Genomic DNA, 14,581 nt, shown 5'->3' on the forward strand with positions numbered 1-14,581 from the left:
TCAATCGTAACATAATCATTCGTGACTGTCCCTTCCTTGCGCGCTCTCTCACTCTTTCTCTCTGTTCGTTCAATAATAATCGTGTCATCGAACGTGAAATAGTAACATGGGAACAAAATGTGTATGAACGAACAAAAGCAAAAGAAGAAACGAAATGCCATAATAAAGACCTTTATCAATTTATTTCATTCGCAATAATCCAAATGCTATCTGTATCCATTTACTAAGCTACTGGCAATCTTTTTCCAAATGACAAACGGAAAGGGCGAAGAGAGCTAGAAAATGGATCTGGAATGAGAGTGAGAGCTGCGATGATTTCTCGTTGTGTTCGTTGGGTGCAACGATATACTCCTTTTATTTAAGCAAACGGACAGATTTCAATTGGTATGAACCACATTTTTGATATCAATATGCTGCCGATTCACTGATTTAACGTATATTTTCCTTTTCATTTCGTTTTTCATTCGAAATCACTTTACCGTACAATGAACTGGCATTGCGTGCGCGTATTTATGTTATCTTATACGGACACCATTTGGGTCTTTTTCATCGTTGTCGCTGTCTTTTTGCACCTCATTCTGAAATGGTAACAAACATACACCATAAGCACGCTTTAATTTAATTTTCTTAATTTTCACTTCAATACATGCGATGCTGTATTTCAATTGAACTTGGGCATGGTAACCGTGGGAATACGCAGATACCGACGACCACTTACTGCTGCTATAATACTATATGTTCTGAATCGGAATCGTTGTCGTCTTCGTCGTCGTCGTCGTCGTCGTCAATCAAGCGGGAAATAAATAATAACAAAGACGAAATAGTGAAAGGAACCGAGTAAAAATGAAAAGGAAACGGAAAATGCTCAATCTGAAGAGTTAATAAATTCAATCGAATGTCAAACCATTGCTATTATCTTGACTCCCTTTTCTGCTATATAAACGGCAGAAATCATTTATAAACGATGAAGAAAATTAATAGATTTCCATGATGATAAAACATAGAAATGGCATTTTAATTTCTTCTCTTCATTCGGTCGATTTTTCAGTTTTTATTACTCGCTTTCCGATCCACTTAAAATTGATATTTTTATCGGATCGAAACGAACGAGAGCATTTTGATTGAATTGGTATATGGCTTAAAATATCGTGCCAAATGCAATTTCATATTTCATGGGTTAGCGCTGAATTATCGCTTTGCTCGCATCGAAAATATTTGATTCTACCATTTTTAAATTGACACACTCTTTTAATTGACATTTTTAAATTCTCAACATTTTTCTACCTTTTGGTATACAATATAGGTATAACACTTATTTTAAACATTTTTTTTGAACAAAAACTAAACGGTATTCATCACATTTTGTGCAAATTAAGAAAAAAAAAATCAATTTACTTTATTTTTCAATTGGTTTGCCATACAAACTCAATAGGTTCAATAAGGCTGAAATATTAGTGTTTTTATTGCTCGTGTTCAGAAATTGTTTTAATCCTGAGTCGGATTCATTTTCAAGTGATAACTGTTTTGGTTGTTTTTTTTCTCATTTTTAATATTTTCCATTTTGGTTCATGAAATTAAATTGAAATACCGGAAAAAAATATATTTAATTGAATTGCGTACGAGCTTCAAACATTTGTCAACGAGTTTCATATACTAAAACACATGTTGATTATCCAAGAAATTCTTGCGTTATCGATCGGGTGTAAGTAATCCGATGGGTGCAAATATTTGTAAATTGCCAATGGGAATCTATCACTTTCTATTTTTTTTCATAATTTTTTTTATGAACATAAATTTATGTTGAATGTCACATTGTAACGGCATATTTCGAAGGGGAATTAGCTCAGATGGTAGAGCGCTCGCTTAGCATGTGAGAGGTACCGGGATCGATGCCCGGATTCTCCAAGATATTTTTTTATGACTTACATAATAGATGATGTGACTAGGAAAAAAACCTGGTATATCTTTAATGAATGAAGTGGTCACATTTTGTGTGATGTGATGAATAAAAAAGACCTTGGAGAATCCGGGCATCGATCCCGGTACCTCTCACATGCTAAGCGAGCGCTCTACCATCTGAGCTAATTCCCCTTCGAAAAATGCCGTTCACATGTGAATTTATGTTCCATTTGCATGAAAGTTAAACTAAAAAAGACTAAAGGAATGTCAAGTGACAATAAACGGTTTTTTAATTTGCTCCTTTCGTTTATGATAATGTATCTATAGAGGTTCAAATATTACATTACAGACTTGAATGATCACTAAATAATGTGAGTAGAAGATGTAAAAAGGAATTCCTTAAAAAAAAACACATAACCAACATAAACAAGTGTTTGTTGCTTTTCGCCTTCGATAGCCTGACGTATATTGAGAACACAAATTAAAATTGATTTTTTTAAAGATATTTTTGACTCTATAAATATACGTTGCTTCTACTAATCTGGTTGTTTTCTACATTACTAGCTTCCATGATGGAAGTTCCATCTGACCTCGCACAGACAAATATTATGTCAGAAATATGCTCGAGACTCAATTTGGTGGCCGTCCACCACCATGAAGTGTAAGGTTCAGAAAATTCTTCCGATTTGCTAGTGTTTTTGGCGAAAAAAGTAGGCACTCTTTTTGGTCGTCAGTTTTGGCCAGAATTCTGTACTATTTATTAATTACGCATGCATAACTTTCCATTATTCAAAAGCTTATTTATTTTATTCATTAGTAACTAATTTGACACAAAATATGCTCATTACACATGAAATCAGACGCGTTTTGAATAATTTTATATCTTTTTCGTGTTTTCATTTAGAATGTTCTAAATGTTCGCTTCAAGTTAGGAATGATAACTTTTCCGTATAACTATGAACTTCAATGCTATGTCAGTCCATGAAGAAAAATAGCGAATTATCAAACAAGTCTACAGGAGGCATATTACCAATGCGATCCAATCATTTTTCTATGGAAATGTATTTTTTTTTTTCATTTTCTTATTAATTTCATATGATTGATATGGACATGTAGATATATCGATAAGAAAAATATCACTCTTTAGTCGTTAACAGAAATTAAGAGGCCATTTTGCAGATAATATATTGTATTATATGATATACACAATTTCGAATGTCGATATTAAGCCACAAATGTAAACAAAAGCGCCACGATTTAGATATACATAATATTTAACTAGCTGCTGGGGTTTCTTTGAACCTGCGTTGTGGTTTCTTCAACAAACAGCATTGTAACCACATTTACTCTGGATTGAGTGAGTGTACTGCACACTTCAAAGCAGATAAATGTGGTTTTGCCAACTCTAAACCATTTATCGTCACTCTACTGATGTTTTTGCCATTTTTGATTACCGCAAACAATGTAATGAAATCATTTGTTGTTCACGACCTACTGTTAGTTGAGGCAGCAGCAGACAAAAATAATTTGCATAATGCATTTCGAGAAATGTATATGTTGGTGTATGTGTCAGTGTCGGTATCTGTGTATGTGATACAAAAGCATGTATTATTACAAAATGTTGCCGTTTACCACAACTTTCCCGATTAAAATTCATCAATTAATAATAATTCATATTGAAAGAAAATGGGATAGAGAGAGATATGGTTGAGAGAAAAAGATATACGACCATGTTGCAAAAAAAACAACCGAACCTTCTTTCAATTGGAATTAATATCACTTTTATCCTTCTTTAAATGCCATAACACCTTTGAATGCATTGAAGGTCAAATGAAAGGTTGAAAGTCTTGAACTCAAAATACACGACTGTAGGCGTTCACGAGAGTTAACATATGCCACAAGATAGAAAACATTCATTCGCACGTTTGAACATGCTTGATTAATTGCTTTACTGCGATTCATGCTTTGATGAGCGAAGAAAAAAAAACCCTTTTTTCGTCTTCGTTTTCTTCGCTCTTTTATCGAACAATACATGTTTTCAAATGATTTTACTGTGTGCATTGTACATGTACATGTAATACAATCGACGAACATTCAATGCGAAAAACAAGAGAGTAAGAGCGGGCAAACGAACGCAACGAATCAAAGTGGAGCGAGTAAAAATTGAGCGGAGTTGTAGTATTCCGGATATCTTGATTCTTTCTTTCGGTTGACATTTTCGATAAGTCGCAGAGACTTCAATTACAAGAATTATTTACAGGAAATGTAATGGGAAAAGCATAGCCAAAAGCAATTTAAAATAACGTATTATGAACTTTATTTTTGTATTGTGAAATTATCAATTGTCGTTGCCGTCTTCGTCAGTGTTCGTCAGTCAGTTAGCTTTTCACAAAACCAAATTGATTCCGTTCCCTTTTCCTTGTTTTGCACATTCGTTTTGAGGCATGCAATTTAAACGAAGAAAAAGAATATGTATCCGACGATTTCATACAGACAATGAATGAAACTGACGACATTCCACTGAGTAAAATGCCAACAAAAAACGGAAAATGCGATTTTCGCAATGGAACAATTGAACGAATGAACGAACGAAATGGAAATGGAAGGCATTTGGTATGGGTGAAAATGAAAAAAAAATTCCAAATAAAATGAGTAACGGATAAAGACGCAGAGAAACAAAGACGAGGAAAAAAATAGTTTCCTAATTTGAACTGCAGTGACGGCACATTCAAATTTAAGTACACAACAAATGTGTGTAATAGTTTGACAAAGAGTTATGCTCCTTTTTTTGTTTTTGTTTTTGTCCTTCACTAAGTCAAACATATAACTTTTTTTCCTCTGTCTCTTTCTTCTCTCTGTTTCTTTTCTCTCGAAACTGTGCGCCGACTCTCATTCACTCTGTCTCTCTCATACTCTTTTGCTTTCCATTTCATTCGACGAGAGTACTGATATAGAAATGCAATTTCACCACGAAATTCCTTTTATTTCGATTATTTTACCATTTAAGTCTGGCCACCCAATGGGATCGATCGAATGCAAAACAACTTTTGAGATTTGTAATTGGATTTTATTAATCACAGACTTCAAGTGAATGAGCAGGAGGGAAAAAAACGAAGAAACGAAGATGAAATCAATTTTCGAACGAAGACGGTGGAGAAAGTGAACCTTAAAAACAAATGTAAGACAAACTATTTCGAAGATGCAATTCGTACGATGGTGGTTTATACAATTCGTAGGCATGTGATTTCTTTGATCTTTTGTTTGGATTGCATTGGGATGCAATGGATATGTTAAATTTCGATTTACTTCAAATCCATTCATTCTTTATTTCCCTCTCTCACCCTTTTCAAATGATTGGGTACATTTTTTTTCACTATTTTTTACTATGTAAATAAATAAAGTGAATAAAATCCGTCTCTCTACCTCCCTCACCCCTCCTCTCTCTTCTTCTCTCTCCAAAAATGGCGAATCAATGCACATAGTCATTTTGGAATTGTGGCCAGAGAGAGAGAGATTTCTGTTATTTGATCGAAACCATAAAAACCATTTATTGCAATCAAAGACTTGAATTCTATGGTTTTCTCATTTCTTATTGATTGAATTCATCTAAAAATCAACAGATGAGAAAATCAACTTTGAGTCATTAAATCCTTCTCTTCCTATCTATCGATTCCTCGCTCACTCAAACACATAAATTCGTTGTAAGTTGGCCAAGCTTTTGTAGCTTTCTGTTTGTATTTGCCCACAACAAAAATGAATTAAATTATTCTCACAAAGTGTTGTCACATTCTATGTTTCAAGTGACAACACAACAAGTGAACGGAATCTAAGTTGCACGGATTCGCGAGTAAATCGTATTTGTGTGTTGTGAGTGTTTTGTATTTTTGTTGAGTTTGCGAAAGAAAATCGTGTCGCGGTGGTTTTACCATCATTCCATTCATTAGGACTTCTACGTACTTATTCTCATCAGATGATTTTTTTTTTCATCTGCTTTATATTTTTCTTTTAACTTCCACTTTGCGTCTCTTTCCCTCTTCAAAGAGGAATGTGTGTGTGTGTGTGTGTGTGTGTGATGGCAAAACTTCGTTTTTGGACCACGTCTTCAATGTTGTCACATACAATAGATACATGCATGTATGCATTCACACGTAAAACGTACAACACACAGCCATTATTACCATTAGTTCTTTTTGTTGGTTAAAGCTGTTGTTTCTTGTTTTTCCACACCAAGTTTTCACTGCTGATGCTGGATGCTTTCTCACATCACACCTGTGAAATGAGGAATTCAGCGCGACGACAACAACACTTTTTTACATTTACATTGTTTTCACATTTTTCGTATTGGTCTTTTATTAACTGAATTCTCGTTTTTTTTTTTTCGTTGGTGTATGCTTCTTTCATTCTCAGTACACTCTCTTCATACCACTTGACGAAGAAAAAGACGACAACGACATCAACAACTACGATACACACTCCAATAAAAAAAAACTAAATATGAACGAACGAATCTTTCGAATTTTTACTCATGCTTCTCTCGTTTTTTTATTTTTAGCACATACGCTGAATGCACATGGATCGTCGTGTGCCATTTCAGTTTCACAGAGTGTATATCCATGTCACACCAGGCAATGTGAGTGAGAATAAAGTTTCTTTCATATCAAATTTCAAAACAAGATTTTCTTGTTCCAAAATATGTACACATATACGGGAGTAATATACTGTCGGCAGGCACAAAAACGAACAAGACAGACATAGTACGGCAGAGAGGGCGGGAGTGCACACGAAAAAAAAGCACAACAATAGACAAAATGTCATAGACGTAAACAACACCGCAAACACATACGAATACGGATACAAATAGCTTGTATCGAAATATTCGTCTCATTGAAACACTGAACGTTGAAAACAAATGGAAAGGGTACAATGTCAAGTTGGAGCGCCAACAAACAAAAACAAAAACACAGTGAAAAGGGGACACGCGAAGAATGCGAAGGATGAGATATGTAGTCACATCATACATGACAAAATAATATACTTTGACAACATAAAATTCTATTTCTTAAAGTTTGATGGTTTTTCTGTTTTGGTCTTTGTTGGTAAAGATTTCTTTTAACGCTAAACTTGGTATGCCGTTTCACATATTTTTTTTTTCTCATTGAAATTTTATGTTTTCCTTCTTTTTTTGGCGTTTTCGTCATGTATACATGTTCATTCCTCTTGTTTAAAGAGAAAAATATATTCCTGTGGTAAGGAAAGCACTAGTTTGTATCTTTCTTCCTTTCTGCATATCTAATTTTTACTTTTATTTGGTCGGTGAACGTTCTATTTTATTTATTTATTTTTTCTTCTTTTTTTTTGATGAATTTTTCCATTCATTTCTTCCGCCTTACTTTTCATGCGATTTCATTCAGTTTTGCCATTGATGGATTTTTGGCAAAAGAGACGGTTTTCGATATCTTTCGTTCTGAATTTCGTATTGGAACTCCATGATGACGATATTGATAAAGTTTTCAAAGTTTTCTTTTGCCCGCTCACTGATTCGTTCACATTTTAAATGCAAACAAATATCAAAATCAAATGATTCATGGTGAAATGATTCTTTGCAAAATGAAAAATCACTTTAATATCATATTTTATACCTGATATTAAGCGAAAATAATTTGTTGGTTCTCGAATTTGATGGTGGACCTTTTAATTTGCTCTATGAAACCAAATTAAAAATTAATTCAAGCGATCTTATCATCAATTGGCTATATTATTTATATCAATTCGAGCTATGCTGAGAGAAGGAAAGAGAGAGAGACAGAAGTAGCGCGCCCAATGACAATGGTTTGCAACAGGTAAAGAAGATTATTGAATGGAATCGTTCGCACAAGGAAAAACAAATGATAAAAAGGACACACATATATATAGAATGAATTCACATGTATATACATTCCAGTTATGTCGTGTTAAATTCGTAATTTCAAGTGTCAATGCACTGACGCGCGTCCACTGCCTGTATTTTTATGCATTCATTTTATGTTCAGAGGAACTCCAGCGTTCGCCAAATGACATTCAAACAACATTCGTGCTGCAATATTGGATGTACACAATAAAGAGAATCGCTGATGCTAAAGGATTCCCCTGACATAACAAACAAAAAGGTGCTTAAACATGACTCATGCGTATTTTGGGTACTGCATTTGCAGGAGCATTACTCCAGCTATCAAAATTGGAGAATGAATTCATCACAATTCACAATCCATTCACAAAGGCAAATGAACAAATGAATCAGATGGATATTCACATGTATGTTCAAGCTTTAAAGCGACACATTTACAAATTGTGGCAAATAGAAAAACTATATAGACAAATTGAAGCTTTTCACAATAGTGTTGATTTAGTGAGTATAAAAGCCAAGTCGCATCGAACCTTTTATCAACACACAGAATTTACTACCTTTAACACCTGATATAAAACCACATCGACATGTGTAGTTGCTTTAAACCAACATGAGATATCAATGCAATGACTAATTTGGTCGTTGTACAACAACGATCGGAATGTCAGGAAGAGTATATGCTTGAAATTCAAATGAAAACGAAAAACAGAATTGTTGAAATTTCATTGAATTACAATTTCGTAAATATGCTTTTCACAGCATAAAATTTGGAGAAGAAAAAGAATACACAAAACTAAGCCGAAAAAATAGGCCAGCAATGATTACATTGAATGGCGTGTGTGTGTGTTTCTTACTATCACGTACACACTCATTTTATTTTTTTTTGTCTTCACCGAAAAGGCTTTATCAGCTTTAATTGTATATTTGGATTTCTCTCGCTATCTCTCTGTTTCTCGTTGAATGTGTGATTTTTTTCTTCTTATTCACATAAGTGTGTATGTAGATAAAATGACAATGGTGTAACTATTGCATGAACCAATTCAGAATGTATTCACGTAAAAAAATGAATTTTATCTAATCTTATCTCGGTTTATGCTTTATCATCCGTTTACACAAAAAAAAATCGCTCCCATCTTTGCTCAATCGTTGTTTCACTTGTTAATTTTGCAATAGACATATTTCATTTGGAATCATTTTTTCTATTCGAAGAGTCACCGTTGAAAAATCTTGTGTACGCCAATGAATTTGTGTCTACCTTTCCATTTATTAATAAATTCCTGGTGAGAAAAACCGATAAATTCATTTAAATTCTATTCTAAGTGCAATACGTTTATTTATAGAGTTTTTCAAGAAGGAAACGACATAAAAAAAAGAATTTAAACTGAAAGCGAATTAATTCGAACAAAGCAAAATAAAAATGGTGTCAGTGGAAACTGTTGGGTCAATATTTTTGAAGGTTTTCAAATTGGTGAGTATTTTTTAATTGTAATTATGCGTTGAAAAAGTGCTGATCTATAAAAAATGAGCGAAAAAACCATGTACAGACACGAAAACAAAAATATTTATGTTTGGAAAATGTGTGAAACGCATTTTAATGTGAAATCATTCATGGTAATGTTGTTAAAGTGACTAATACCACACCCATTCAAATAGTAAATGACTAACAAAACAAACTTATGAAATATTTGTGTGTGTGTGTTTGATGACTCATCGGCTCATCATTTTCAGGTAATCAATTTGATCATCTTATTGATGTATCGCTTTGGATATGCTGGCGATTTTCTTGGCATTGGCGGCACATGGAATCTGAACGAAGAGAAAAGTTCCGATGCTGAAATTATTGCATCGGGTGTTTTTGTTGGATTTTTCATTTATACAGGCGTTCAAATGATTGCATATCTATTTGGAACAACCTCTCACAAACGGTAATACCATTTTTTTATATATATATAAAAAAACAGCTTGGAAAGAGAAATTGATGATTTTCGATGATTTGTACAGGGAGCTGTCTGACACAATTATGAATGTTGTCGGCGCATTTATGTGGGTTTCGGTAGGCGCAACAGCATTACATTATTGGTCCGGCTACATGGCCGATCATGATCAAGTGGTTGTTATTCCCGAACGTACCGTAAGTTAATGAACGTTTCGAATGTCGTAGACGGGCTTATCTTAAAATATTCGCACATTTCAGGTTGGTTTGTTGGTTGGTTCGCTATGTGTTTTGTCCGGGGCGCTGTACGTGATTGACACCGTACTGGCATTCATCCATTTCGCAAAATAAATGACAAATTTACACGGATGTTAGCACATCGTAAATCCGACTAGATTCAAGAAGTGAACCATTTGCACCTTTATTTGACAAACAAGAATATTTGTTCTTTTTTTTACTTCTCGCTGTAAGATCATGTTAGGACAACTAAGTACGATATAAGATTTAATGTTTTCTCCATACGATTCGATTAGATCATAGATTAAGCCGTACACCACCATACACCCCCATACATACCTTTTTTTAACCTAAAATACCATTTCAAAATAAACATTTTTTGCGAATTAACCAATTTGACTTTTTTTTCTTGAAACAAAAACAACATGATTTCATTGCTGCTAATAATAAATTAAAAATATGTAACAGTTTATTTAATCAAACATATGAACAAAAAATGGACAATTAAAAATTGGAATACTAACTAAACAATAGAATATGAAATCAAACGAGGAGAGGCGCACATTTTATTACATGATTATGCTAGATTAAACCATATCTTACCAATGCTTTTGGCCACTGTTTTTGTAATTTCACTTACATAGCCTCGCATTGTACGCAAGATTTCCGGAACAACGTTTTTCGCATTCTTCGTTGATTCACCGTCCGCCGGTTTTGCTGCTTCGGCTGGTGTAGTTTCTGGTGCTGTACTTTGAGTTGTGGTTGGCATAGCTGGGTCCGATGGTTCTGATGGGTTTAAAGATGAGATCTTTTTTGCGACAATACGTTTCCATTCATTGCGGCGTTTTTCCGTGTCATACAACACATTTTTCTCAAATTGCATTTTTTCTTCTTCATTTTTTGGCTCTTTAAAAATGGCATTTATATCATTTTCATTGATTTCATTTTCGTCAATTGATCGTCTGATGCGAAATTTCAATGGTCCATCGACGCTGTCCTTGAGTCTTGAAAACAACTTCTTGAACGGACCATTCGATGTTCGGGCGATGTCAAGTGAACGCTTGAAAAGTGTTTTTGATGGTTGATTTTCGGTTTGTAAACACTGTTGCTCCATGGCCATTGATAAAACTTTACACTTCTTTTTTATTTTATTGTCACTTTCGTCTGACTTACGGGCCGAAAGTAAGCCTTTAAGTCCGCCCTTTCCAATTTTAAAAACACCATTTTGACTGCGCTCAAATTTATCAAACATGCGTTGCATTTTATCGACCAACTCAATTTGATCGACGGATTCGTCGAGACGAAGTTCATTTTTCAATTCATTTCGTTGTATACGTTGTTCGATTTCGTCATTCATTCTGGAGTCGATGGCACGACGGCGACGTCTTCGTGATTCAAAAAATATATGCTCGGCTGGTTGTTGAACACCTTGCATTGCAACATTTGGCAAGAAAGCGTTGATTGGTTTTGCGCCAAGTTGTTGTACATTGGCCATTGGCCAGAGATTTTGACGCAAATTATTGCGAGTCTTTTCCATATTATCACGATTCATTTGCCAAGTGGGTGGAAGGTCTTTAACGACATATTGAAGTTGGTGTTGAACAGCTTGTGGCCTTTGAGCTTGAGCGGCCTGTGCACGAATAGCTGGAGCAGCGGTAACTATTTCACTTTTTGCAGCCATTTCGGTCAACTCACCAACCATTGGAACGGAATTTTGATTTTGCATGGCAACCGGTGTTGCATAATTGTTGTATGGCATGAATGTGTTTGGTTTTTCGACAATTCGATTTGCTGCATTCAATGCGGCTGCATATTCATTTGGTTCGGTTACAACTTCGGCAAGTTCAAAGTGCACATCACCATTGGGCAATTCGGGATTTTCAATTCGATCGAATAATTTCTGTTCTTTGTTATTACTGTTGGACGGATTCAGAACATCATGTACTGTTGAAATGGATGGTAAAAGACCTATGTTGCCCAATTTAAGCGATCCCAATGTTGGTGTTTTGAAATTGAATGCGGTCTTTTTAAGATCGAATTTATCAAATAAATTTCGCAAGATGTCTCGTTTCGTTCGTTTTGCTGGCAATTCCAATTTCGATTTATACGGTGCAAATATACTGCGTCGTTTCATATCGTCGATATTGTTATAGATGAAATTTGAAACGCCAACGTAGCGTTTATCGCGTTCCTGTGTTTCATCGTTCATTTCAATTGCATTATACTCACTCTGTTTGCCAATGCTATTCTCGGTGTTTCGTCGAATTCGATTGCTTACACCATCCTTTTCAATGTTTGTTGATCGTTTTGAGCGACTGATTGAATTTTCCTCATTGGCACTGGTTTGTTCATCATTGTCGACCGTTTCGACAATTAATTGCTGAAGAAGATGTTCCGATGAGGTTCGCTCTTCTGATTGTTCAAAATCGAATGAAATTGGTGCGACCGATTCACATTCGGGAATATTTGCGGCGGTAAATACCCAAAATGCAACGGAATGGGCTGGCATAGATAACATTGCACCTTTTCCTGGTAGTTTGTATTTCACGAGCGGCGTTAAAACGGTTGGTTCAATAATTTCGGCACCGTTCAAATAAACTTTGCCATTCACACCGACTGTTAAAATGAATTCCAAGTATGCGGTGCCCGAACGGAATGGCAATTTGGCGGTAATGTCAAGACTTGAATCGGCACCATTAACACCATACAATGTAAACGAACCGCTCATATTTTTGGTACAGTGTGCATAGAAATGCGAATCGAATCGATTACCGTTGAACATTTTCGTATCGAAAACCGTTTGACCGATGATCCGTTTGTGCAGTAATGTGGTGTAATAGCTCATCGTTGGTTCGTACCATGTTTGCTTATCGATTGGCGTATAGATCACTTTGAATCCATTTTTCGCTGCATCACCCAATATTTGCGCCCAATTCAGTCCTTGCTTCATGTGCGTCAATGGATTCTTTACATCGGTATTTTTTTGCAAAAGTGATAGCCAAATTGGGGATTCACCATTCAAAATTGTTCGCAATGCTGGATCCACATTCATGCTGGAGAAAAAATCATCAACATTTTCATCCGAATAACTGAGTTCGATTGATCTAGGAGAGAATTTGAAAAAATGATCACGGAGCAATTAACACATGTAAACAAAATTCGAAGAAAAAAAAACGACTGAAAAAGAAAACTTACTGTGACCATCCAACAGCATCAACGATATACTTGGAAAGTTCGGAATACATTCGAGCTTCATCTTCACTGCTTCCAACTGTGATATCCGATCCAACAACGCTCCAATTTTTCTTGCTTTCTTTCGTTGCAAATGCGCCGACAATCAATTTCAATGTATTCAAATCGTCGATGTAACTGACTGCATCTTTTGCATGAAAATCTATATGAAATCGAGTTTTGTTAGGAAAATTTGTGTTTCATTAAATAATTTTTTTTTTCTTGAAACTTACTCGCTCCCAATTGCCATGTAATGTCATTCATCTCCAATAAGCTGACTTTTCCCAAAATTCGCATCACATTTCGTGTATTCCAATTGTTTGGATCGTACGGCAATGCGATCACTGGTTTTATGCCGGCGATTCTAAATTTTGTAAAAAGAAATGAGAAAATTGGCCAGAAAAAGAACAAGTAGAACGGAATGGCTAACATCTACTTACCGAAGTATATCATAAACATCTTTCAATCGTTCCAGCGATAGTTTGGACGAGTTCAGGTCAATGAAATTGCCAGCCAACTGCATTTTATTCGTATAGTTGCCGTAGATTTTCAAATAGCACGGTCCCGATTCCATCATGCGATATATGAAGCCATCTCTGTTTTTGAATCGATGTGAAAAAAAATAGAAAAAATATTTTTTAATTTTTTTTTTGTTTTTTTCTTTTTGCATGGTATTAAATTAGTCGAAGACTCACTCTCGTTCTTGGCTCATTTCGAGCAATTCATTCGGGTCGATGGAATAGCTAATATACTTTTCACTGATGTAATTAATCGGTTTTTTTGAGAACATTTGCACGACAACATCATCACCACTGCATCTAGACACCCAGGCCACAAAGCACAAAGCCACTATGTTCAACTTGAACATTTTTCTTGATACAATTTATTACAAAGTACGAAAAAAGATAATCTTTTGATCAAATCTACTATGTCACAAATCTGGAGACGACGATCTTTCTCGTCCAACGAAATGTTTCAAACTGAAGCTAAAACTTGCCAAACGAATTATTATAAAATGAAAGTTAGGTCATGTTCGTTGCAAAAATATATCCATAATAAAAAACGAAAACCAAAACAAAGAATTACGGAAATCGCTGAGTGCATACAAATCATTTTTTATGCAAACTTATGACAAAATTTAATTAGCAAAAAAAGCACATATTACCCAAATATTTATTCATTGTTGGAAATGTTGTTGAATGAAAACTGCAACTTGAATGAAATTGGGTTAATATTGTTTCCTGTTCAATTTCTAAGAAAAATCACATATTTTTTTCATTCATCGTCAATTAAATGGAAACAAATGATTTTTCTAATGGGAAATACTAACGGAAGTCCCGTTATTCATCGTTTAAAATATGACAAATCGAATAAATTCAGGCGTTTTCTTCATGATA

At 34.8% G+C, this 14,581-nt stretch overlaps 2 protein-coding genes and 2 non-coding genes across 4 annotated transcripts; 2 read left to right on the forward strand and 2 right to left on the reverse strand.

Moving 5' to 3' along the window:
- The first annotated feature begins 1,832 nt into the window (after positions 1–1,832).
- Trnaa-agc lies at positions 1,833–1,905 on the forward strand. Its single transcript has one exon. It is a non-coding gene; the product is annotated as a tRNA-Ala (tRNA).
- Positions 1,906–2,018: 113 nt separating this feature from the next.
- Trnaa-agc lies at positions 2,019–2,091 on the reverse strand. The gene has a single exon. It is a non-coding gene; the product is annotated as a tRNA-Ala (tRNA).
- A 6,860-nt stretch (positions 2,092–8,951) lies between these two features.
- LOC116346956 (protein snakeskin) lies at positions 8,952–10,343 on the forward strand. Its single transcript, XM_031777288.1, has 5 exons — positions 8,952–9,063; positions 9,124–9,251; positions 9,512–9,708; positions 9,785–9,914; positions 9,978–10,343. The coding sequence occupies exons 2-5, from the start codon at positions 9,201–9,203 to the stop codon at positions 10,065–10,067; spliced, it is 468 nt and encodes a 155-aa protein (XP_031633148.1). The 5' UTR covers positions 8,952–9,063; positions 9,124–9,200; the 3' UTR covers positions 10,068–10,343.
- A 39-nt stretch (positions 10,344–10,382) lies between these two features.
- On the reverse strand, positions 10,383–14,168 carry LOC116347073. Its single transcript, XM_031777479.1, has 5 exons — positions 13,880–14,168; positions 13,625–13,780; positions 13,418–13,548; positions 13,149–13,347; positions 10,383–13,057 (listed from the first exon to the last, which is right to left on the reverse strand). Exons 1-5 carry the CDS (start codon positions 14,050–14,052, stop codon positions 10,531–10,533), a joined length of 3,186 nt encoding a protein of 1,061 aa, XP_031633339.1. The 5' UTR covers positions 14,053–14,168; the 3' UTR covers positions 10,383–10,530.
- Between the last annotated feature and the right edge of the window lie 413 nt (positions 14,169–14,581).

This window comes from Contarinia nasturtii, unplaced genomic scaffold (assembly GCF_009176525.2).
Source record: "Contarinia nasturtii isolate CC-2019 unplaced genomic scaffold, AAFC_CNas_1.1 Cnas_scaffold_1699, whole genome shotgun sequence".
Taxonomy (NCBI): domain Eukaryota; kingdom Metazoa; phylum Arthropoda; class Insecta; order Diptera; family Cecidomyiidae; genus Contarinia; species Contarinia nasturtii.

Coding starts and splice junctions, on each gene's coding strand:
- LOC116347073 (XM_031777479.1), bottom strand. CDS start 14,052: ATGTTCAAGTTGAACATAGTGGCTTTGTGCTTTGTGGCCTGGGTGTCT. Junction 13,781..13,879: donor GAAATGAGCCAAGAACGAGA/GTGAGTCTTCGA, acceptor ATTCAAAAACAG/AGATGGCTTCATATATCGCA. Junction 13,058..13,148: donor GATGCTGTTGGATGGTCACA/GTAAGTTTTCTT, acceptor ATTCTCTCCTAG/ATCAATCGAACTCAGTTATT.
- LOC116346956 (XM_031777288.1), top strand. CDS start 9,201: ATGGTGTCAGTGGAAACTGTTGGGTCAATATTTTTGAAGGTTTTCAAA. Junction 9,709..9,784: donor GGAACAACCTCTCACAAACG/GTAATACCATTT, acceptor TGATTTGTACAG/GGAGCTGTCTGACACAATTA. Junction 9,915..9,977: donor TTGTTATTCCCGAACGTACC/GTAAGTTAATGA, acceptor CGCACATTTCAG/GTTGGTTTGTTGGTTGGTTC.